Source organism: Stenella coeruleoalba (assembly GCF_951394435.1).
Source record: "Stenella coeruleoalba genome assembly, chromosome: 21".
In the NCBI taxonomy this organism is placed as follows: Eukaryota; Metazoa; Chordata; class Mammalia; order Artiodactyla; family Delphinidae; genus Stenella; species Stenella coeruleoalba.
Genome location: NC_137167.1, coordinates 8,805,298 through 8,831,537, shown reverse-complemented (window position 1 = coordinate 8,831,537; position 26,240 = coordinate 8,805,298). Strand labels below are relative to the sequence as shown.

Sequence of the window (26,240 nt, the reverse complement as noted above, 5' to 3'; positions counted from 1 at the left end):
CCATGTGCTCACAGACACCCACACCCAGCCCTCCCCTTCTCCCATGAGACTGTGGTGAAAAAACGTGGAACTAAACCTCAGGTTCTCCTGGGGCCTGTCCTGCACACACATGAAAAGGGAATCAATTACGCTTGTGAGCACACAGGAACCCTTATAGGGAAACCCACTCTACTGTCCTGGAGAAATAGATTAGAAAATGGTGGGGCAGAGAGGGAAAAGAAAAGAAGAAAGAATGAGGTGAAGTGAAAGCAGATAGATAGAGAAGAGAAAAAAAAAAAAAGAGGAGAAAGAAGCAGGGTGACCCAACTTTAGAAGAATTTGAGCTATAAGGATGACTGATTACATCTTTTCAGACGCACACACGTGGCTTTGAGGACTTGTGTCTACCTCTGTAGCTGCACCTGGATACCAGGGTCCCATCACCACCTTGTCTTTTACCAGTTTTAAACAAGAAACAACTGAGAATATGGACCCCATGTTAATTCACCCCTGTATCATTTCCGCTGCGTGGTTGAGCTTCCACAAGTGTATGCTGACTGAATGAAATTATTAGGTCCTGAACCTTCGAATTCCCCGGACAGATTGTTCTTGTAAAATAAATCCCCCTTTGCTTATCGTTCTGTAGGAGTCCACGGACTTCTGCTTTTAGATCAGACTGTCCCGCCAAGTGCCAGGGGGAGCCTCATGAGGAAGCAGTGCTCTCTGAACAAACCTCTCTCCCTTCTTTCCCTGCCCTATCCCCAAAGTCCCCATATTCATTTTTAAAAATTCTGTAATTCAGTATTTCATTCTCTTAAGTCAAAAACACTCTGCACATATTCCTGGAAGAGGAAACACAATGAGCTATATCCAACATCCATACCTCCGTCTGAAGGCATAAGTAGGGTCCTTTCCTAAAGCAGGACTTGTATCCGGAGGGCAGAGAATTCTGGTTACCTAGGTAGCAAGAGGGTGGACACATAAAGAACAAGATAGGAATCCAGGGGAACAAAGACAGCTTGTTCCTGCTACTTAGTTTTGTTTCAGGATTTCGTGTCCAGTGATGTCCATTTTCAGCAGAAGTACTTTCACCCTGGTCATCCTCCGGCTCCTGGTCCTATTTTAGTACCTGGGAAGCTAAAGATGCCTTTGTGTCTACTTCGCCGACTCTGCAAGACAGCAGCTGCGTTCAGTCCACTGTCAGACTCTTGCTCTGTGTGCTCAGTTGCCGAGCAGGTGTCTTCTCCCCAGATACACCTTTTAAGATGGTGGTGTCATCAGTCAGCAGCGCCCAAGGACCTGGAGGGGAGGGGTGGGGGAAGGCTAATTGGTTCCAATCCAAAGTTCTCTCACTGCTCCTGGTACCCTGGCTTGCTGCACCTGTTGTGTTCTGTGTCCTCTCCCTGCTCTAACGATTCCCTCCAAGGAACTTAATTGAGTAGAGGGAGGGTGAGACTGTAAGTGGGGTGAGAGCTGCCGTCCTTTCTCCCCACATGACGTAGGTAGACATTTGGGGTTGGTATCGATCATCATCCCCATGGTTCTGAGTGTCTAGGGGAGACCACCACCAGTGCCCCATCCCTCTCCCTCTCCCATTTGGTCCATCATGAAGTTGAACTAAAGCCTAAATCACACCCTGTTTCTCCATACCTCCCAGGCTGTTGTGGTTACGAAAAGTGTCTGATAATCCTCTGACCTTTCAGTTACTGTTCTTCGGGATGACTGTGTTCTTCTCCTCACGAATTATTTTTATGTGTTGACCGCCCTGTTACTGAACCGGTTCTGCTTGATTTCCTTGTTCCCTCTTTAATTTGGTCGCACCTTCTTTTATAGTCCACTAACTTCGTTGAAAATAAATGGACTTGTATGGTTAGTATTACTCAGTCGGTAACGTAAGTACCGTATTAGGGTGCAGTGAATGCAGAGTGAGTGCTGTGCAATTACAAGGTAAATATATGATGGGTTTATTTTATCTGCTAAGCCCAAAAGGGGTGACATAGTAATTATTTTTGGACCTGTTAAGTATACCTACTGCATAATCTGTAGGGAAATCAATCATGTAGTTAGTACTTGCCACCTTCCATTTTTACACGTTTTTAAGATTATGTGGTCTTGGGTAAATGTCATGCTGAGTTGCAGTAGCCGTTATGAATCTCTTCCGGAATGAACCACACCCAGTGTACAGCTAGCAAAAGGGTTGGGAAGCAGCTACAGCTTACCTTGGGGTATGGGGAGACACCCACAATCTAAATTCAAACTAACGCTTTTATTTTTGCTTTGCCCATGCATTCAATAGGATGGAGTAGGAGAGGTATGGGAGAAACAGCATGTGTCCTCTTAGAGACCAGTCCTCTTCCACAAAAAAAAGCATTAGAGTCGAGCATTTAATTGGTACCAGAAAACATTTACCGTGGACATAAGAGCGCCTGGGACCAAACCCTTTTCATATCTCACAACAGAAAGTCGCTCATAATGATTGTAAACACCCTGATGTCTGTCACTATTCTAATGAACTGAGTGACGTGCCAAAGCTCAAGTTCATACTTGTGAGCTCTGGTCTCCTCTCTCGACTCATAGACTCTGCGTAACCCTCTCACCCTAGACCGCTCTCTGTGAATGCATGCGCCCCAGGTCATAGACAAGCAGAGCAATTCACCTGTATTTTGTCATTGTACGTGGGTCTCGTGTCTTCCAACAAAAATAAAATATAAAAAAATACTTGGCAGGGCAATAGGACGTCCTAAAACAAGCAAATTAAGGAGTTGCCTGTTTTTCCTTGAAAAATATATTCTTTGCAAAATTGATTCTGTTCCAGATTCCATCATGAGGTGAGCTACCTTAATGCAGTTACGTTATTTGACGAGCATCCCTTTGATTTATACAAGGTCTTCTAGAAACATGATTATTGTGTGAAAGAGAGTCCAGCTCGCAGCTAGCTACATTTGTCATTTCGTCTGATCAGTATCTCCCAAAATTCCGATCGCATTTCATTCTGTGTCCTGGGGTGGGTCTTTGGCCCTGTGCCCATGTTGGCCATTTAGAATTTCTCTTGTGTCTTTCAGGCATCGAGAATGCCAGCGACATCGCTTTGTACTCAGGCTTGGGCGCTGCGGTCGTGGCCGTCACAGTCCTGGTCGTCGGCATCACGCTTTACAGACGGAGCCAGAGTGACTACGGCGTGGACGTCATCGACTCTTCTGCATTGACAGGTGGCTTCCAGACCTTCAACTTCAAAACAGTCCGTCAAGGTCAGCGGCATAGGGCCCCCCAACACTGCGTCCCCAGGACCATAGACTACATTCACGCAAGACCCTGGCACTCTTTGGTCCTGTGTGAGGGTAGCTCTTGGCACTGGGAGCCGCTACCAAATTGTCTTCACTCCTCCAGGTTCGATGGAGGAGTGTGCCTGAGACCTTGGCTGCTGTGAGGATCAATGGGTCTCGATTTACTCCTACCGACATTTTATATGAGGCATCTCATTTAAATCTTTGATATGTAGTGAGCCTAACAAGTTATTTTATCTCAGATCACCCAACTTTCTATTTTAACCAGCCTGCTTTGGGGATGCATATTTAGTTAACTAAAGTACTGCTTATTCAAGGCTAAGGGCCAACGACTATACCAGACATATTTATTACACCACTTATTAGGTGGAGTTATTTTTGTGGCTTCTATTTTAAAGAAGTAAAAGGATTTTCAAGGATCTCTGATGGGCCAGTTAGGCAGGGAAAAAATGAAATTCCCAGCCTCAGTGACTCTGCTGTTGCCAAGTTAAGGCGGTCTTCTGTTGTGGGGAAAGAAAATGTATCATGTCAAACTACAGCAATATTCATTTTTAAAACACAGAGTCATTTAATTCTCTTATCCGAACCACTCTATTCCTGATTGGGAGATGGGGGTGAGACGGATGGCTTATTTTACAAAATGAAATTGTCTCGCTTCCATAGATGAAGTTTTCTACCTTGACCCTCGTGGTCAACATTGTCCCTTTTATCTCTGTTTACTGCTTGTCAGTAGCACCTGCAGCACACGACAAGAAGTCTCACTGCTTGGCAGTGATGGAGTAGGGACAGGATGGCGAAGCAGGAACCCAAGCAGACTAGAAATTGGGAGATGGCCGGGAGAGACAGGATGCGTGTCTGCTTACCACTCACCTCTGGCACCTCGGCTTCGGGTCTGGGTCTGAGTCTGGTTGACCTCAGATGAGAACACATCCCCTCAATGTGGTTATAGAGCTTAGTATATAGGAGTTAATTAGAAATACATCCAGTGAAGAACTGATCTTTTAAAAAATTTATTTTATTTTTATTTTGGGCTGCGTTGGGTCTTTGTTGCTGCGCGTGGGCTTTCTCTCGTTGCGGTGAGCGGGGGCTACTCTTCGTTGCGGTGCGCGGGCTTCTCATTGCAGTGGCTTCTCTTATCGAGGAGCACGGGCTCTAGGCACGCGGGCTTCAGTAGTTGTGGCATGCAGGCTCAGTTGTGGCTCGCGGGCTCTAGAGTGCACGCTCAGTAGTTGTGGCACGCGGGCTCTAGAGTGCACGCTCAGTAGTTGTGGCGCACGGGCTTAGTTGCTCTGCGGCATGTGGGATCTTCCCGGACCAGGGCTCGAACCCATGTCCCCTGCATTGGCAGGTGGATTCTTAACCACTGCGCCACCAGGGAAGCCCAAGAGCTGATCTTTGTAGTGTGTAAGAAACTAGAACTGTACTTCCATCAAATCATGAGATATCAATGTCTTTGACCCTAACACTTGAAAAATAGAGACTATGCAATAGTGTAAGAGGCAGCGTTGTGCACGACTTCAGGGGCTTTGAAATCAGATAGACTTGAAGCCAGAATTGCTGTAGGACCTAGTTAATCAATTATTCTCTCTCAGCCTCCATTCTTATAGCTATAAAGGGGGGATACTAACATCTATCTCAGGGGGTTCTTGTAAGGATGAAACCACCTGGAAGAACATGGGTCATAAACCCTTGGCTTATGGAAGGGACTCAGTAAATGCAGTGAGTATCGTTCTAGAAGCCAGTTGTTTCCTCTTACCTTGGTACAGGACACCAGTGAGTTCCACAGAGCACCAGGCAGCATGTGAGAGGAGTGGGTCCCTGACCTGAACATTTGGGGAAGGCTGACTTGTACAAGTTGAAACACATCTCGTTAGGGTGACGCTTCTCAGGATGTACTTGCACTGTGAATTTCTAGGAGAGGATGTAACCTTTCCAAAGCCACTTTACCATTTTCTTTGACCAAGAATTCACAAAACTAGTGATACAAGCAGAAACCCTTCATTAAAATTCTACTCTCCCCCATATTCACGGTGAGGCTACACCGTACACTGCTGCTCTGTTGTCTTAGTGACATCCCTTCTTGAACAAATATGGATGGAGCCCCAGCAAGGCGAACTGTGAGGCTTAAATAGAATGGTATATGTAGAGCAGATCAGGGACCTCGAAGGACATCCAGAGAAGAACCTGGGGTCACTGGGGGATTGTCCCCGATCAAACTTGAATCAAGTTGGCTGCCAACTTTTCTTCAACCGTGGACTCTGTCATATGTATATATTATGGTAATCAAGCATTTTAGACTTGAGTCTAACTCTAGGAAATGTTTTTTGCTTCTTGGCTTTACTCTTAAAAGTAGCCAGGGGGCTTCCCTGGTGGCGCAGTGGTTGAGAGTCCGCCTGCCGATGCAGGGGACGCGGGTTCATGCCCCGGTCCGGGAAGATCCCACATGCCGCGGAGCGGCTGGGCCCGTGAGCCATGGCCGCTGAGCCTGCGCATGCGGAGCCTGTGCTCCGCAACGGGAGAGGCCACAGCAGTGAGAGGCCTGCATACCATGTTTAAAAAAAAAAAAAAAAAAGTAGCCAACTCCAGAAGGTAAGACAAAACAGCCATGAGACTCAGAGATACGCTTTTTCAGGTATCTGGTGTCTGGCTCCAAACTCTTTGCAGATGTGAGAGGGTTCTTCAATCCCGCTTCTTGCCCGGGAAAACCATAACCCAGGGTAAGGCTGGTACCTGTAGAGTTCAATGCAGTTCTGTTACAAACCTCAGCTCCTTATTATGTCTGTGTCTTAGCACAAGAGCCTCAAACATGAAAAAAATGCCTCATCAAGGTGCCTTTCGATCTATAAGGTCATTTCATCTCATTTTAAACCTCCTCTATGATTCTGGATTCCTAGAGCATCAGAACAAGGAGGTGGGAGAAGTCAGGGTTATAGATTTCCTGCTGGCATTGTTACAAATTATGAAAATGGAAAAACAAGAGGCTAATACACTATGGCCTGCAATTGCAACATTTTCAAAAATATCATACTTGAAACCGTTTTGTCAAGCCCCAGAGGAAAAGGGTTTAATATGGTTTGGGTTTCAATTTGAGATATCACATTGACGGACTAATATGGGTGGGAAGTTTGGAACTGAGGGTTATTTTGTTATTTACTAATAAATGAAATTACTTCATCACAAGAAAATGTCACAGCATTTCTTTTTTTATACTTGGCAAAAAAAAAAAAAATATTGGTAAGTCCCAATAGATGAGAAGGTCCAATTTCTCATGTTTTTGTAAGGATTATTTTTCTCCATTTGTTTTGAGTCAGAAAGGAAGCCGTTCTAAGATGCTCCCCGTGTGGAATCTGAGTCTCCTATCCCTGTGTGGTACCCTCTTTGCCTCTCAGAGTGACATACATACTCTTAGAGCCAACTGGCTACTCAGACATGGAGCAGTTTGAGAAGTCCCCTGACCCTTTTGCTCCGAGGACACATCATGTCCTCCCTCAGCCCCAGAAACTACCCAGAATCCCACGTGAGATGTGCCGGCACCCACCCCACCTCGGTTATAAACAGCAGCCCCTCGTCACCATGCTGTGTCATCTCTTGCCATTTAAAATGAACAGATGTTACTTTTGCTCCAAACTGGCTTCCCAAACAGCTTTTTTTCCTTTTTTATTTTTTGGAAGCTTCTCTTTGCCAGTTAAAATAATCCCATAAACCATCATACCTGAGTGAGTTGCCTGGTGGAGTGCCAGAAATACTTGTTTTGAAAAGACGATAGCATGTAAAGAACTCTGGAAAGTGATGCATTTGGTCAGTGGCATTCAGGCAATTGACTGTGAAAGCCAGAGCTCCTGATTCCAAGGCTCTGGGCACTCATGATCAGCCCGTTAGAGGTGCTTTAGATGCCCAGGGTGGGTCTGAAGGGCTAGGCTTGACCGGAGCAGCTGGCGAGCCTTTGTTGTGCAGTTAGGAGAAGCAGATGTGAAGTCCTAACTGTGATGCTTTCCGGTTTCTGAGTGACAGATCAATTCTTCTTTAACCAGGTAACTCCCTGCTCTTGAATTCCTCCATGCAACCAGACCTAACAGTAAGCCGAACATACAGTGGGCCCATCTGTCTACAGGACCCCCTGGACAAGGAACTCATGACGGAGTCCTCACTCTTTAACCCTCTGTCGGACATCAAAGTCAAAGTGCAGAGCTCATTCATGGTTTCCCTGGGAGTGTCTGAGAGAGCTGAGTACCACGGCAAGAATCATTCCGGGACTTTTCCCCATGGAAACAACCGCAGCTTCACTACCGTGCATCCCAGAAATAAAACACCCTACATCCAAAATCTGTCATCACTTCCTACAAGGACAGAACTGAGGACCACTGGTGTCTTTGGCCATTTAGGAGGACGCTTAGTAATGCCAAATACAGGTGGGTGGTAAGTGTGCGTTTGTGTATTTTCTCACGTTTGTTTGAACGTGTTATATTTACATAATGATGTCCCGTAAGTTTCATTTATAAGATGTTGACTGTTCCCATGTCAGAGTGACAGACACCGTGGCTCCATAAGTTGGCTTGATTTACATGGCGAACCAGAACCAGCACTGAGATTAGATTTTGCCATCTTCATCTCAGCATGGACCGTACACTCCATCAGATGCTCTGTTAGGGCTGACAGCCATATTGGCTCAAAAGCTTCGGGTGGTTCCCAGAGTTTAAGCCCCCTTGAAATATAGTTCCTAGAACATGATCAGGAAGCACTGAAAACATTCTTTGACATGACTGAAAAATACCATTTTTATAGCAAATTATGGTTTACGCTCTAGTCGATAATTTACTGCAATGACACTCAACCTTCCTCAGTAACTGACCTAATCAACACCATCGGTGTCTGTCAGCCTTACTGTAATGTTGCTTTATGATGCGCAGTGATGAGGGTTCCTTATGGCGTTGCTCTTTTGAATTCAAACTTCAGATCCATGGCCATATAGTTCTCAGGAGTGTTTTCTTCCTTTGGGTTGGAAGATTTTCTTGATGTTTTGACAAGGTGTACAGCCCAGGTCACTTTGAAAATGACACCGTACCTATAGATTAGTCTTCAGAGTTGCCATCTAAGACCTAACTAACTGGATGGAGGAAGAGAGCCATCTCTCCTCCGATTTCTGAGCAACGAGATTTAGGGAGTGCTCTGAATCATCCCTGTTGGCTGAGAGGAAAGGGAATGTATCAGATCTGCAAGTGTTAAAGAGCTGGCTAGCGTGGAGTCAGGACCAGCAGGGCCTTGGCAGATTTCTCTGTAGGGTAGAACTAACCCACCTAAAATATCAAACATCTTCTCTTATACAATGAACTCTGTGGTAGAACTAGTCTGATGCTACCATTCCACTAACTGATCCTCTAAGTAGTTTAGTGACTTGCGCCTGCAATTTGTTTCAAGCTGATGATTGTTTGGTTTTCCTATATCAATCGCTTCCTTAAAAACTTCATTTCAGGCAAATAGCCCTCCAGTACAGCCCCAATGATGATTTTGTTTCTAAACTTCCAGTTCTCTAAATCTTCCTCGGTCAGTGTTCTCAGATGTGGTAAGGAAAGTTGTCTAAGTATGTCTGAGTGTCAATGTGTGATGCCTTCCGCCTGGTGAGATTTGCCAGATAGGAGATTGATGGGACATGAGTAGGCGGCCGTATTAACAGACACTGTTCTTGTAAGCATCTGTAAATTGCAAGTGTGGGATCTGAAAAAGATACGAACCCTGCCCTTTCAAAAAGAAGAGTATATATATACACATCAGAACTATATGAAGTTGCATGTTGAGTGTGAATACTTTGATTTCCACTTTCTTACGTAGTGCTTGGCACTCAGGTGCCTCTCAGTAGTTACTGGTTGAATAGATTGGCCCACTCTTCTGTCTTCCCATCCTTGTGTGTCTTTGTGTGTACATTTCCACACACATGGAGGAAGTGCCAAGATCAACCCATTTATTGGCCACGTTTGTTTAACGTTCATCAAAGAATGTGAGATGAAATCGCGATGAAACAGATTTTTTTCTTGTTTCCCTTCTGACTTGAGAGGCACTTGGGTGGAAAACTCAAAGTTCTGATAGCGTCTTCTATGATTCCCAAACGGTTCCTCTGTGAAGGTGCATTTTCAGAGCTCTGAACAAGAAGCCCTAGATAAGACTGAAGCTGTTCACTGGGAATGAGTTTGAGGAAAAATAAGTGTAGGGAATTGAAACATATGCTCTGTTATTTGCAGAACATAAATGTAAAATATGCCCTGGGGAGCTAAAGTATAAAGAAGCAAGGCACAGAAATTAAATTGTTGGAATGTCATCCATCCCAAATTATTGTGGGGTGCCTGGCAGTGGTCCCCACACTCTCAGAACGATTATGCAAAACATGAACTAAAAAACTCAGGTGGTTCTGTTGTCCTATCAAATAAAAGGCTGTCAGGGTAGCAGGTGGAGTTTGGGGGCAAGTATATTTTTCTTTAATCAGAGAGAACTCGTGAATGCCATGTTGAAAATAGATACGTCTTTAGGGGACCACAGGCATAAAGATTCGCAGAGCCATTCACTCTTCATAAGGGGTAACTTGCCACAAGCAGTACCAACCTCCCATGACCTTTGCCTCTGTGACTATCTGCAGTTGCCGTATACAATTTACATGTTTGGATGGGGGGACGGAAGTATGTTTAAAGGATAATCATGCAGAATTGTTTAAAGCTCCAATGATCCCGTACATTCAGGTTGAATTTAGGAGTATTATGAATAATGTTTCATTGTAAACACAAGAATTAAGCCGACTTCAAAGGAACGTGATAGGATCTGCTCTACAAACAGCCCTTTCTCAAAAGTCCACACGCATCTTTATTCTGACTCGATCTGGGAATTGATTGTCAGGCCCTGATGGTCTGCAGAAGACAGACAGCATGTCTCAAAGCCTGGCTTTATTTTTCCCCCCCTCAAAATATTGAATCCTGTTCATATAGTCATGATTTCTTTTTTGAGCGCTTACTCTCTGCCAGGCATTGTGCTATAGAAAAGACAAACTAATCAACATGTCAGAAGGCAAATAAATGATCATTTGGGCTGGCGATCAAACTGACTTCTAAAGGGCATGAGGGAACTTTCGGAGGCAGTGGAAATGTTCTGTATCTTGATCTCGGTGGTTACATGAGACTATACATTTGCCCCAAAACTCATCAATTCGTATACCTAACATGGGTCCATTTTTAAGCATGTGAATTATACCCCAGATCAAGGGAAAAAAAGGAAAAGAAAAATGGGAAACGGGAGCACAACAAAACTCTTATTCTGGGTTAATTGCCTAAGATGGCATTACTTCTTGATGATAACCTCCTGTGCTATTCTGTGTCTAAAAAATAGGGTCTAAATGTCTCCGTTGTCATCATAGTCTAGAAGAGAGGCAACAGAGAGAAACTGCGATGCCAGACTAAATACACAGTGTCTAGTGTGTGTGTTCAAGTTGACATACACACACACTGAATATCCTGCATTACAACTTCTGCTCCCCAGCAGGGAAGGATGTAATGGAGACCACGTCATTTGGCAACTACACGTAAGGAAGAATGGGCCATTAAAGGAGGGGCCTGATCAGAGGCCACTAAGTATGACAATTACAGTCCTCCTACTATTGCCATAAATGAATACCCTCGCTGAAAAGCTGTAAGCAAGATTTAAATGGGCCTCATTCTTAGTATTAGTGAAGGATACTGATGGTAACTAGCGTCTTACTGAATAACGTTCATAAATGTGAATCACAAATAACTTGTTCTGCCGAGTCTTGCATTCCTTGATTCTATAGCAGCTAACAGGCACCTAGAAGGGTATCGGTAAAGCCTGCCATCTCTAGGTTTAAATTATCATCAGCAACCCGAAAGCTTCCTGGGTGATTACATTAGCTCTAATGAAAGGAGAAAAGGTGAGTGCTGCATTATTCAAAGGATAGGAGACTACCCTGAGATTTTATTTTGTGAAGATCTTACTGTGTCTCTATTTCATTTCTTTTTATAAACAAGAAGGTACATTAAAGAGAATCTCTGCCTGCTCTAGACTCTTCCCTCTTGGCCAAAGTGAAAATATTTAGTTCACAGCATTCAGGAGGAAAGAGGGGACTTTTCAAATGCAGTGTGATGTGCCCTCCTGTGCCCCCCTTCCCTTCATTATATGATTTTACTGAAGTAAGGCGACTGAGTTTTTTTCAGTTTGACCTTGAATGAATATGGTTAAGTCACCTTTACCCTTTTCTAGCTTCTGTTCGCAAATATGGGGCCAAATAGTGGCTACGCAACAACGTATAAGTTCCTAAGCTTAGCCATGCTTTTTCCTTCTCCAGTTTTCTTGACAAAATGCACTACTCCATTGGTCACCTCCCTAAACTGACTTCAAGATGCGCCATTTAGAAGACAGTTACACACCAGGCTCTAGCAAAATGTTAGATGGCTCACGCATCATCCCAGATACCTTTTCAGGAAATGAATGGATAGAGACAGAGAAGTACCTTTTGAAATTTTAGAGTCGATTAACTGATAAACTCATATATTCTCAGATATGTTTGATAGTGCCAGGTCTCAGGACACCAAATCTTATAAGAGAATTTTTTAAATGCTAGGAAGACTTTTTTTAACATATTTTATTGAAGTATAGTTGACTTACAATGTTGTGTTAACTTCTGCTGTACAGCAAAGTGATTCAGATAAAGCATAATGGAAAAGAATATAAATATGTATATCACAGGAGATTGAATATAGTTCCCTGTGCTATACAGTAGGGCCTTGTTGTTTATCCATTCCATATGTAATAATTTACATCTGCTAACCCCAAACTCCCAATCCATCCCTCCCCAACCTCAAGTCTGGTTCTCTGTCTGTGAATCTCTTTCCTAGGTTCATTTGTGTTGTATTTTAGATTCCATATATAAGTTAGAGCATATATTTGTGTTTGTCAGACTTACTTTCCTTAGTATGATAATCTCTAGGTCCATCCATGTTGCTGCAAATGGCGTTATTTCCTTCTTTATGGCAGAGTAATATTCCATTGTATATATGTACCACATCTTCTTTATCCATTCCTCTGTCGATGGACATCTAGGTTGTTTCTATGTCTTGGCTATTGTAAGTAGTGCTGCTGTGAACACTGGGGTGCATATATCTTTTCAAATTAGAGTTTTGTCCAGATATATGCCGAGGAATGGGATTGCTGGGTCACATGGCAACTCTATTTTTAGTTTTCTGAGGAACCTCCATATTGTTTTCCACAATAGCTCCACCAATTTACATGAGGAAGACTTTAAATAAAAATCTAATTTGAGTACACAGTTGACTAATATGCAGTTCTTTATGTCACTTTAGGAAACAATGTCTGCCAGGATTGGAATTTCATAAAGTGCTGTGAGGTGGTCCCTCTTTGAGAGCAGCTGTAAGCTGTTCAGCTGAGGTGCTTCAGGATAATTGGAGAATCTACAAATGATTTCTTGGCTTTTTCTGTTTCAGGGGTGAGTTTACTGATACCACATAGTGCCATCCCGGAGGAGAATTCTTGGGAGATTTACATGTCCATCAACCAAGGTGAACCCAGGTAAGAGACAGAGAAGGATGGCATATTAATGAGATCTTAAGTATGAAATGGAACCTCTGCAGAAAATCTGAAGTTATTAAGATAATGTGACATGGTGGTGTGAGCTACTTGACTATATAGAGGCGAAAAGTAGTTGCAAAACTGTTGGCTGTCCATTTTGTAGGCAGCTAACCCAAGTCACCAACATCTAGACGGCAGACACTGAAACAGTAAGTCCACAGGCAAGGCATAATCAGGGTCTCTCCACAAACAGTGACTGGGTCACAGAGCCTTCCTCTCAAAAGAAGAAAATATCATCCCTGGAGGTACCCTTTGGTGCCACACGTTATGAAAATGCAGAGAATAACTGACCTGTGACCTTTTAATATCAACAGAAGACCTGCCCTAAAGCCGAGAGATAATTTCTTAGGCAATATTCCTCAAAGAAAAAAATAGTCTATACTTCAATAGCTTTCAGGTCTGACAAATTTCAGCAGCATTAAATTCAATTACATGAACAAATACAAATCTTGCCACATACTCTTAATGAAAGTAGTTGGTTATCTTCCTAGTGCAACTATAATATTTGTAGAAATGCTGCCTGCCTCCACACAAGATAAACCAAACTCCTCTTGAGAAAGCAATTTCTCTTATAAACTGGGTCTGTATACCTCTGGCATTTTCAGTCATAACATCTTGGTTATTTTAGAATAGATCTTGTCATTCTTAGCAAAAAATAAAAATAAAAAATACACACATGAAGGAAAAACACTGAAAGGAAAAACAGTCAGAGAAACAGATGGTTTGAACAGACTTTGATAGCTATCTCCATAAGAGGATTTGTTGGTAACCAGTGGTTTTAACTTTCTGCTCTACGGTGCTTGAGAAAAAAATGGAAGAAAAGGCTCCGCTAGTTGGTTGCTGGGGAGACTTTCAGAGGACTTGCACATAAGCTGTGCTATGTCGGGCTCTTATGTTATTTCCTCAGGTCTGTAGACCTAGGTCCTTTACCTGAAAACATGCCGGTGTTTAAATGTCTCCACTTGGCAAAAAGGGCAAGAGGTTTTATTCAGAATCTCAACTAAGCAGCCCTAAAAATGGAGTTCTCTGGATGAGAGTCACCTCGTTTTTCTCTCTATGGTGGATTTATTTAAGCGACTGTACCTGTCCAAAATTGAGGTCATGGTCAATTATACATATGCTCTTAAATGCATCACCCTTCAAAAATGAAGTTTGAGGCAGAATCCAGTCAACCTTGCCTGAAAATCATGGCCTCCTGCGAACCCTCCTCCCCGCTGCATCCTGTTCCCTTAGTGGTTTAGAGGTAACGAGTCCACGGAGCCTGTGTTCAGCTCCTTCCTCTCAAACCCAGCCTCAGGGTCTTTCACCTCATTATGCAAGAACCAGCCTAGGGCTCATCCACATTTTCAAAGGCACCTAATGCACAGCTCACCTCAATCCCCATCTCTTACTAGAACTTTCTTTTTAGGAGGTCAGAGCTAGAATGTGTCCAAAGGCATCAAACATACAGGGACTTACATTAAATGGCTCAAAAATGAGGGAAATATGACTTGGGACATCCTGCAGTTGAAAAATAAGAAAGAAATACATAAAAACACACCAGAGCTCCAAGACTCTGAAAGACGGCTTTGGCCTCCTGGGATCACCCCCTGCTAAGCTTTGTAAGTTCCGTGTTAATCAGTTTGGTTTATCCATCTGTATCTGAGGCGCAGGTTCATTGCTGCTGTTCAGGAAGGTGGATGGAAACAAGAAGAGTTCATCCAAGACTTCAGATCTATGAAGTAAGCGTGTAGTTCTCTGTTTAACAGAGGATGAAATAAAATTGTAGAATGCACACATTTTTTTCCATGTTGCTGAAACCATCCCAGATGTTCCTACTTCACACCACCAGACTACAGCCCACTTCGCTTCCTCGGCTAGTCTCACTCCTTTTGGAGGAGCTCCAAACTGCATACTTACAAAAACACTAAAAATAGTAAATGCCTTTTAGTTACTTTTTCTAAAGCTCAGGTACATTTGTTTTTCCATCCTTGCCAGGAGGCTGCTTGCATCCGAGTTCTGCTTTTAGTCCTGTGATGAATCAGAAGAAGACAACTGATATAGCTCTTCAGTGTCAACTTTTCTTTGTAAGGCCACTTGTAAACCCACGTTCATCTCATGCTCTCTGTTATTCTGAACTTGTGTCCAGATTAAGGCGCATTTCCTCAAAGTTCGTGGAGCTGGTACGGCACTGCTCTGGCTCTTTCACCTTTTCCTCTAGAGCCATCTGAGTTCCCTCCCTCTCGGGTCACAGGTGTGAGAACTGGGTTTTCTGAGTCCATCACCTCCACACACACAGAATCACAGCGGAATTCTGTGAACACCATCTTTATGCTGTGTTGAAAGGCTGTTCCGTTTTGCTGTTGCTGATTTATTTCTGTTGCTCCTTTCTGAGTTACACACCCCTGGTGTAGCAGGGTGATGATTTAGTGGAACCATAATGGATATCAAGGATCCAAACTCTGTACCAGATTTCCAGGGGTATGGGTGTGTGGCGTTAACCACAGACTCAAAACAAGCCCCCGTATTCAAATAGTCTCAGATGGATATATTTAATATTCTGGTAAGTTTCAACGGAGGTTGTTCATTGTTTGAATTGAATGTGCTCTGTCTCTCTTGGGATGTCCTACTTGCATACGTGGCAAGTCTGTACTTTCTATTAAGTGGAATGATGTCACTTTCCTCCCTCAATATCCCTGCTTTGTCTACGCTCTCAGACTTGAACAACCATCCTAATGAATCTTTTCTAACCTCCTCCAGCAATCTGGACTTTTGGTTGGTTATAATGCTGAGGGAATTAACTCTGTTGACTTTTTGTACATATATACACCTTAAATGGTTCGCTAGAAGGGGACTTCGCATCCTTGGAAAAGTAATTACTTACCTCTGTTTCAGTATAACTTGCAAAGGTGCTCTCATGTGCTTAACTCATTTAATCTCCCCAGTCTCTGCCCAGTTATGTTCAAAAGAAGGGAATTTTGTCCCAATTTTTGAGATGAGAAAAAAAGATCTGAAAAATGAAGGTTCAAAGAAGTGAGGCTGCTTTGCGAGGGCCTGTTACTTACCGGTGAGCTGGGATTTGACTTCAGGATATCTGACTCCAATTCCGGTGCTCACGGACTAAAGGATGCCACCTCTCCTTGACGTCGGAGACTTTAGGGAAACAGCTTTCTGACGTTGCATGCCAAGGTTTAGCCGCTGTAAAGAGGCATCGCCTGGAATCGCTCTGTAAGAGCACCGAGAATTAGGCAGGACTGGACAGAGGTAACTGGCTGTTGTTATTACATCATCATAGTTGAGAGAAAAAGGTCTGGAAACAGGTGTCACCTCAGTGCTGAAACTTGGGCTAAGAGTGCGCACTCAGGCATCTGAGCTCTGGGTTCAGACTTAAGACTCGCTGGTTTTATTCATGTGACCTTAGGTAAGTTTATGAAGCTCCTTGACTGCGTCCTCATCTGAAAAACAATAGTAGGTACCTACCTCATAGGGATGTTGTAGGATTGCATGACATACAGTGATACTACAATTTGAAAGATAAAATAAGAACACCTAATTGATACATTTAAATTTGATAAAGTATTCTACCTACAAGATTTCCTTTAATCTTATCCATCCTGCTGTGGTAAGTAATAATAATTACCCTAATTTTGTAGACTTGAAAATGAAGACCAAAAAGAAGTTAGGTTTGCCTAGGTGGTAGCAGGACCGGGCACCAAAACAAAAGTTTCTGACTAATAATGTACTTTTAGACTATGTCACACTCCCCACTTTAAGGAATAATTAAGTGTATTATTCTTGAGTCCAGTAAGACATGTTTGATGAGAGATGGGGCTTATGCCTAATAATGGAAATACACCGTGAAACATACAGAATGGGGCCCAGGTTTGGCGAAGACAGTAACTTTATACTTCAATGTGGAACGACACTGCAGTAGAGGATTTCACAGAAAACAATGGGAAAAATAGTGGAGGCCCTTAATCTGTTCTAAGGATAGATTCAGAGAGGCATAGTAGGGAAGGAAGGTGGCTAAAAGATCAGTAGAAATTCACCAGACAAAGAAAGGTATAAGGGTTATTAACTCAGTGATTTCCAGCTCCAGGATACATTTTCCAGTATTTATACAGTGTAAGGTAGGAAGGGGGTATAGAACAGTAGGTAAATCCAGGCTTTTTTGTTTTTAAGTGAGGTATAGTTGACTTAAAATGTTAGTTTCAGGTGTACAGCAAAGTGATTCAGTTATACATATATTTTTTCAGATTCTTTTCCATTATAGGTTATTACAGGATACTGAATGTAGCTCCCTTTGCTATACAGTAAATCCTTGTCGTTTATCTATTAATCCCTCCCTCTAGCTTTCCCCTTTGGTAACCGTAAGTTTGTTTTCTATGTCTGTGAGTCTCTTTCATAAATAAATCCGTTATTTTATATTCCACATATAAGTGATATAATATTTGTCTTTGACTTCACTCAGGATGATAATCTCTAGGTCCATCCATATTGCTACAAATGGTAATATTTCATTCTTTTTTATAGCTGAGGAATATTCCATTGTATATATGTACTACATCTTCTTTATCCATCTGTCTATTGACGGACACTGGGTTGCTTCCATGTCTTGGATGTTGTAAATAGTGCTGCTATGAACATTGGGGTGTAGGTATGAAATCCAAGCATTTATTCTCTGCTTTGAAGTCACTCTGATGCCCGAATATTGCCTTAAGCAGCTTCCTTCCAACTCTGCCCCAGGCCCAGCCACCGACAGACAGAAGGGTTAAGTTTCAGGCACTGCTCCACTCACAAAATAGAGGATGCTTTGTGATGTCACAGAAGCTAGAGTAGCCTCACCGAAAGGCAATGGCATAAACTTGGAGCTGCCAGAGTATTTGCTGGTGAGAGGCCCTTAGGATTCTCCTGGATCAAGTGTATTTAAGAAGCTCGGTCGATGCCACATGTGGCCACCTTTATCGAGGACGGCTTTGGAGGGTAGGAAACCAGCAGTGATCACTCTCAACAAGGCTGCCTCTTCCCAAACTTGAATTTGAAAGAATTTGGGTCTTTCTAACAAACATTTCTTCAGGAGCTTTGGGGGGATGTGGATTTTTCATCCTCTCTAAACAGGTTTTGGTAACTTTTATTTAAAAAGGGTGTTTAGGGCTTCCCTGGTGGCGCAGTGGTTGAGAGTCCACCTGCCGATGCAGGGGACGCAGGTTCGTGCCCCGGTCCAGGAAGACACCACATGCCGCAGAGCGGCTGGGCCCGTGAGCCGTGGCCGCTGAGCCTGCGCGTCCGGAACCTGTGCTCCGCAATGGGAGAAGCCACAACAGTGAGAGGCCCGCGTACCGCAAAAAAAAAAAAAAAAAAAAGAGTGTTAAATAGAACTACCCTATGATCCAGCAATCCCACTCCTGGGCATATATTCAGAGAAAACCATAATTTGAAAAGATACATGCACCCCAGTGTTCATTGCAGTACAACATCCAAGACATGGAAACAACCTAAGTGTCAGAGGAATGGATAAAGATGTCATACATACACAATGGAATATTACTCAGCCATAAAAAAGAGTGAAATAATGCCATTTGCAGCAACATGGATGGATGATCATACCAAGTGAAGTAAGTCAGACAGAGAAAGACAAATACCTTATGATATCACTTATACGTGGAATCTTAAAAAAAAAGTTCATTTGTACCAGTTTTTTTAATCTACAAAAGAGAAACAGTCACAGATGTAGAAAACAAACTTATGGTCACCCAGAGGGGAAAGGGGGGGATAAATTGGGAGACTGGGATTGACATATACACACTACTATATATAAAATAGATTAACTATTAAGAAACTACTGTACAGCACAGGGAACTCTTCTCAGTACTCTGTAATGACCTATATGGGAAGAGTCTTAAAAAGAGTGGATAGATGTATAACTGATTTCACTTTACTGTACACCTGAAACAACATTGTAAATCAACTATACTCCAATAAAATTTTTTTTTTAAAATTAAGGTGTTTAAACAAGAGGATTAAAAAATCAATTGTCTCCTTTCAGAGATGTCCCCCACATACACCCCAATAAGAAGATGCTACGGATGTAGCACAATCATCCCACTCCCAGCTCTTGTTTTGTACCCCCTTCCCACCCATGGTTGGTGAGTAGAGAAATGGACCAGAACATTACTGTATGGAGTTTTCTTCTGAGAGGCAATAAAATGAAACCAAAGACAAACATTCATTTCTTTTTCCAATTACACTGTCCTGTGGATATTCCTGGCCAAATGCTTAGACTAGAGTTGGAAATGTCATCTTACTGAAGCATTTACAAAAGGACACATATTTGGAATTTGGGCTCAACCTAGATGGAGTATTTCAACCACTGTTTTTCTCCTGTGCTTTTATTTTCTCTCAAATGGTATGGTCTTCCCACTGGGTACATCTTGGGGTGAGGAGTGAGAAGGCAGACACGGTGGTGGTAGGAAACATTAACTTTTGGGGGGAGTGGTGCCTTGATGGTACAATAGCTTTGATAGCAAAGCATGAAATAAGACCAAATATAAGACTAGGAAGACAGAAAAAGTAGGCCTGAAATGGAAGGGAGTAGACAATTTCTTCTCTGGTAACAGGCTCACCATTCAGCACCGCACTGTAGCTACGTCTATGGAATGGCTTCATGTGGCCTTTCCTCCATGGTTGCAAGAATGACACACACACAAACAAAATTATAAACACACACTTGCTCACATACCATGCCTGAGAGAGGATACAAGCACTGAGAAATGTCCTTAGGCTGTTTGGGAGGACCTCATTTCTAGAAGGCTAAAAAGAAAACAGATATGTATGGCCATTCTCCTTGTAAAAATGGTCTTCATGAAATGAATCTGTTTCTAGTAAACTACTCTTTATGTCAAAGCAGACATTTGAGGCCATTCTAAAAGCACCCAGCCCAGTAAAATATGAAACTGAGTTCATATTTTATGAATCAGAGCCTTCAAGGGCTCTGATTTCACAGAAGCTAAGAAACCCCTACCATCAGGCTACTGCAATTAATGTAGGGGTCCCAGTCAAAACCTTACCTCTTGAGCATAAAATGAGGGCACCTGCCTTTGGCTCTACCCTGACACCAGGTGACTGATCAGGACATTACTGCAGGGAGGAGACCTGGCCAAAACCCCTGGGATGATTTGCATCTCTGTTTGCCTTCTCCAGCTTGGAGGACTTACCCACTAGGTTACGTCTCAAGCCATCCTACAGCAGCTCAGGCAAAAACACAACAACAAAAGAATACTACCCCTTCTCACTGCAAGAGTTATCAGCTCAGTTCGGTCAGTGACAAGGGCCAAATGTACTCAGTGCTGTGAACCAAGAAGAACAGGAGCCCTTATATGTAAGGAGGTTACTCTGGCCGAGGTGCTGGTTGGAGGACAGATTGTGTATATGTAGGAATATCGTGTCTGGAAGATCTCTCTAATTTCAGAGATTTCGCCAGGATAACGTCAAGTCTAATTTTCCCACCTCCCTGCGGAACCTGCAGAGAAGCATCATTTCATCAGAATGGGCACCACCACTCCCCCGCCCACCTACACATCATGCCTTATCCCTCCCTATCAATGTAAGAATTGCACGTGAAGAGAGAAAAAGAGAAGTCACATTTTGGAGAAGTATGGGGATCAAAGATGGCTGTCCCTCTGCTCGCCAAAGCCAAAGAGAGTAACCCCAGGAGAACTACTCATAAAATTCAGGTCATCTGCAGGAACTGGATATGGATACCTGATTTTCTCATTGCTTATCAGTTTGTTGGCTTGTTCAATGCTTCCAGGGAAGAGGGAAAAAATAAAAAGCTTTGAGAAAGCCCAGGAGAGAGGGGGAAAGTGTGCTTCTGTAATTTCCAGTTCCCCATATTCCCAAGAGGTAGAGAAGATGGGCCAGGAAGTGGGAGCCAGAGAGCTTAAGTGAGATGGAAAACAGGTTTGCCAGAGGCCACTTCAGGGGCTCAGAGAGCAGGTAAAGATGCTGCCAGCTGGGGGCTGGTTGGCAGGTGTACCTGAAACACACAGGGAACAACAGATGCCTAGGGGTAACTTTGCAATCCAGTCACCTGCACCCTCTGTCAGTGAGGCCTTTTGGAGTCATCACCTATTTATACTGAATTCATTAAGGATTATCTTAAGAAACTTAAGCCATCCAAGGAAAATACACCACAGTTAAGTAGGAGATGGTGTATACTTTCCTTTTCTCTACCATAATGCCACAGAGATAAGCTCGTGGAAGAGGGAATGCATGAGGGAGCAAGTTCTCTGCTTCAGACCCAGTAGCTAGAACCTTGTGTTCATGCAAATATGCATGAGTGTGTGGGCACAGATGTGTCCATGTGCATAGCTACTGGGGGTGTGGGTGGAATTTTGAATCAGATGTGAGATTAAAGTTTTTAAACGAACAAAAATCAGTCCCAGAAACAAACTATTTTAATAATTCGATGTTACTGAAAAGTTATGGACTCAAAATTAAATATCTTCAGGGTACCCTGCCACCATGGACAATTCCATGAAGCACAACTATTAGAGTGACTACTAGGAAAACTAGAGCCACTTCATACCATAATAGATGAAACCCTGAAAGCAAACCCAGTTAAATGAATGATGATGTTGCAGTGTGCCACATGTGGCGACAAAGATACCCGAATACTAACCAGGAGTGAAGGGATGAACCCTGGGTAAAGGCTCAGGGAAGGTTTCAGAGAGGAAGTGACAATTGACTTAAAACCTGACAGAGCGTAAAGGGCATTCCAATCAAAGGGAACAGAATGTGCAAAGGCACAGAGGTAGAAGTAACATCACATAGGGACTTTGCTGGTGTTCCCTAAGAATCCGCCTTCCAATGCAGGGGATGCGGGCTCAATCCCCTGGCCAGGGAACTAAGATCCCACATGCCCCAGGGCAACTAAGCCCGTGCGCCACAACTACAGACCCCACGCACTCTGGACCCCGCACACAACAGCTAGAGAGAGAGACCCCTGCGCGCCACAACAGAAGATCCCGCATGCAGCAACTGACACCCAAGGCAGCCAGAAATAAATTAATTAAAAAATAAATAAGTAAAAAAATAAATAGCATCACGTATTTTGGAGCTAAGCAAATCAGAACAAAATACGAAAGGAAGAGTGATGAGGAATGCAGCTGAAAAAATAAAGGTTTGACCGTGTAGAGTGTTGTTTGCTGCCGCCTAGGGGAAACTGAAATGTACCTGATGGGTAGGGATTGCCGAGGCTGAAGATTCGGGAGAGCCGGTCATATTTACACTTGAGATGTACTATCTTCTGCTTCATCTCCACTGCCACTGGCCACGTTCAAGTCTTCATCATACTAGTCTCCTTCTGAGCACAGTGAAAAGATGCCTCATTTTGCCTAGCACAGATATTAATAGCCCTCCTTTTCACACTCAGAAGTATCTCAATTTGGACAGTAAATTATAGTCACTCTACTTTTGAGTGTCCTTGTCTCTAGGTGCGAACGTTTTAAATCCTTTCTCTAATCCCCACGTTGCTGTCAATGGGGATTTTTTTTTTTTTAAGTGAAGCAAGTGTTTATTAGGAGGAAAAAGAGTACAGTACGTGTGGATAGACACGGGCAGACTCAGGGAGAGAGCGAGAGAGAGAGAGAGAGAGAGCGAGAGAGAGAGAGAGAGAGAGAGAGAGAGAGAGAGAGGGAGAGAGGGAGAGGGAGAGAGTGAGTCGCACCCTCATGGCAGTTTGAATCACTTTTATGGGGCATTTCTTCTGGATTTCCTTTGACCAATCATCTTGCTTTGCCAGGTTGTGATCAGGGTCTTCCCCTGTGTGCGTCCGCATCTCTTAGCCAAGATGGATTCTAGTGAAGAAGCCTACGGGTAGTTTTCATCACTCACTATGAGGTGGCACCCCTTCCCTTTTTGACCTCCAGGGAGCCTTTCTGCGCATGTGTAGTCAGGGAGGTCTCCTTGACTTCAAGAATGAGGAATATGTGGTCTCTTATCTTCTATCTGGGCAGGGCCCAGCCTCCTCCATCATCCTGCTTTTATGGAGTTTCTGCTATTATGGAGTTTCTGTCCACAAGGGAGAAACTATTCAGCCTGGGGTCCATCTACCTCCTGCCTCAAATCCCCCCTGAGAGACATGAACCCCAAGAAATCTTTATTGGGAGGAGGAAGGATAAAGGTCTGTCTTCTGTAGCTTCTTCAGGTTGCCAAGGAGCTTGTAGACCCTACCTAGTTGGGGGTCACGGAGCTCTCACCCAATGGGGAGCTTTGAGAGATAGACTTGGGGAGAAACTCGGCCAGGTCCGCTGGTGTGCGCATGCGTGTGTTAATGTGGGGTGAGCGAGATGAAGGACTTGGAGATAATTCCCAGAATTCTGGCTTGGAAACTGATGATTAATTAGTAGAGAGAGACTTGCCAGCTGAAGTCACCTGAGAGTTTGTGATAACAGCTGCTCTGGGAGCAGCTCTGGATTTCTTTCCAGGGAATAAGCACAGCTCTTTGACTCAACAAGAAAAGGGATAGGAAGAAAACTGATTAAAGAATAAATAAATAAAAGACAAAAATAATATGTAATATATTCAAGAAAACAGACAACTGCTGAATTGAAATCCCACATTTGGCCCGAGCACGTGACAACAATGCTACTTACAGCAAAATGTGCCAGTACTGGGCATGGACCACGTTCGTATGCCTCACGCACAGGGGGATCTCCTGCCTTCCTTTTGTTTTCTTTGCCTTCCTAGCTAGGTAAGACTCTGCCAATCCTGAAGTAAACTAATGACATACGTAACTTGTCAGGAAAGTAGTACAGACCTAGTCATTGACACTGCGTGAGAAATAAAGAATTATCAGAAATGAGATGATATAGCAGAGTGAGGACAACACAGGGATCCAGGAGGCTTGAGTTCCAATCCCCTTGGCCACGTCCAGCCTGGGTGGCTTTGAGCTAGTCACTTTCTTTCTCCAAGCCTCAATTTTATCATCTGTAAATTTTGTGTATTATTAACTGCATTCCAGGATTTGAGTGAGGACAGTAAAGTGACTTTAAATATGAGAAGTCCTGTGCAAACTACATGCTACATTTTGATATTATTTTGTCTACCCTTTTTTTTCTAATTACAAAGATACAAAATCCATGGAATTTGCTTGAGCTCTGACTCAATGATACTGAGTCATTCCCATTTAACTACTAACACATGCCTAGACTCAGCAGAAAGTTTAATTCAGTGATAGCAAACATACTAAGTGTTCACTCTATAATCAAGAACTTTGTCTTGAAGGCTTAAATACAAGACATGACACCATAAAACTCCTAGAAGAGAGTGTAGGAAAACATTCTCTGACATAAATCATACCACTGTTTTCTCAGGTCAGTCTCCCAAAGCAATAGAAATGAAAACAAAAATAAACAAATGGTACCTAATCAAGTTTACAAGCTTTTGCAGAGCAAAGGAAAGCATAAAAAAATTTTTTTAACTAAAAAAAAAACAAACGAAAAGACAACCTGTGGAATGTGAGAAAATATTTGCAAATGATGCAACTGACAAGGGCTTAATCTCCAAAATATACAAATAGCTCATACAACTCAACAACAACAAAAAAACCCCATCAAAAAATGACCTTAATAGATATTTCTCCAAAGACAACATACAGATGGCCAGTAGGCACATGAAAAGATGCTCAACATCACAATTATTCAAGAAATGCAAATCAAAACTACAGTGAGGGGCTTCCCTGGTGGCGCAGTGGTTGAGAGTCCGCCTGCCGATGCAGGGTTCACAGGTTCGCACCCTGGTCCTAGAAGATCCCACATGCCGCGGAGCGGCTGGGCCCGTGAGCCATGGCCGCTAAGCCTGCGCATCCGGAGCCTGTGCTCCACAACGGGAGAGGCCACAACAGTGAGAGGCCCGCGTACAGCAAAAAAAAAAAAAAAAAAAAAAAATACAGTGAGGTACCACCTCACACCAGTCAGAATGGCCATCATTAAAAAGTCTACATGTAACAAATGCTAGAGAGGGTGTGGAGAAAAGGGCACCCTCCTACACTGTTAGTGGGAGTGTAAGTTGGTGCAGTCACTATGGAAAACAGTATGGAGGTTCCTCAGAAAACTAAAAATAGAGTTACCATATGACACAGCAATCCCACTCCTAGGCATATACCTAGACAAAAGTATAATTCGAAAAGATACATGCACTCTAATGTCCATAGCAGCACTACTTACAATAGCCAAGACACAGAAACAACTTAAATGTCTATTGACAGATATAAAAGATGTGGTACATATATACAATGGAATACTACTCAGCCATAAAAAAGAATGAAATAATGCCATTTGCAGCGACATGGATGCAACTAGAGACGATCATACTAAGTGAAGTCAAAGACAAATACCATGTGATATCACTTATATGTGGAATCTAAAATATGGCACAAATGAACCTATCTACAAAACAGACTCACAGACATACAGAACAGACTTGTGGTTGTCAAGGGGGAGTGTTAGCGGGGAGGAATGCACTGGGAGTCTGGGGTTAGTAGATGCAAACTATTACATTTAGAATGGATAAACAACAAGGTCCTACTATATAGCCCAGGGAACTATATGCAATCTCCTGGGATAAACCATAATGGAAAAGAATATTAAAAGAAAATGAACGTATATATGAGTATAAGTGAGTCACTTTGCTGTACAGCAGAAATTAGCACAACATCGTACAGCAACCATACTTCCATAAAAAATTAAATTACAAGTAAAATCAAGAGCCTTGTGATGATACAAAGGACATCCTGCATCAGTTCCTTTGTCTGCCTCTGTTTCTCATAACATTCTGGCCTATGATGGGTACTTTAGAGGTATATCCTATGGGTCCGAACAATGGACTCTGGGCGGGCTGGTATTTAGATTAGGAGATGAATGACCAGTCAGGCTGGGGTGGGTGCTTATGCCACCTTAAGCAAGCTTTGTCCCTGTCCACTTTGCCAGGCTTTCCGTGCTAGATAGTGATGGATATAAATGAACGAATTATCCCTGTCACTATTTCTGTTTAGCAGTCAGTCATGGATTTGAATTGGGTTTGTTGCTTTGAGTTTGAGAAATCTTTATTGGAAGAATCAAATTAGTGGCGTCTACCTATCCCTTTGAGGAGATTTGGCATTAATTAACTCTATAACAGGCATAGGGGACCACTGAGGAGGAGAGAGGCTCTGAAGTAACAAACAAAGGTACTACTTGTGCTAGCGAGAGGGAGTGCATTGCTGCCATTTGGGAAACACATTAATTCTTTCAGGCTGCCAGTGTCATGCAGTGTAATAAAAGGGGCAATTTATCAAATGGTACCTTAATGGCCTAGAAGGGT

The 26,240-nt window shown here is 43.1% G+C and overlaps 1 protein-coding gene and 1 long non-coding RNA gene across 7 annotated transcripts in view; one reads left to right on the top strand and one right to left on the bottom strand.

The window, feature by feature from the left end:
* LOC307179760 overlaps nucleotides 1-26,240 on the bottom strand; it is a 115,491-nt gene that overhangs the window by 4,244 nt on the left and 85,007 nt on the right. Inside the window, exon 2 of the long non-coding RNA XR_013825546.1 lies at nucleotides 15,944-16,104. This is a non-coding gene — a long non-coding RNA (uncharacterized lncRNA). The remainder of the gene's footprint in view (nucleotides 1-15,943; nucleotides 16,105-26,240) is intronic.
* UNC5D (unc-5 netrin receptor D) overlaps nucleotides 1-26,240 on the top strand; it is a 597,345-nt gene that overhangs the window by 512,612 nt on the left and 58,493 nt on the right. For all 6 annotated transcript variants that reach the window (XM_079909331.1, XM_079909333.1, XM_079909330.1 and 3 more), the window contains 3 exons: nucleotides 3,042-3,227; nucleotides 7,295-7,672; nucleotides 12,755-12,839. In XM_079909331.1, the coding sequence (XP_079765457.1) occupies nucleotides 3,042-3,227; nucleotides 7,295-7,672; nucleotides 12,755-12,839 (649 nt within the window). The remainder of the gene's footprint in view (nucleotides 1-3,041; nucleotides 3,228-7,294; nucleotides 7,673-12,754; nucleotides 12,840-26,240) is intronic.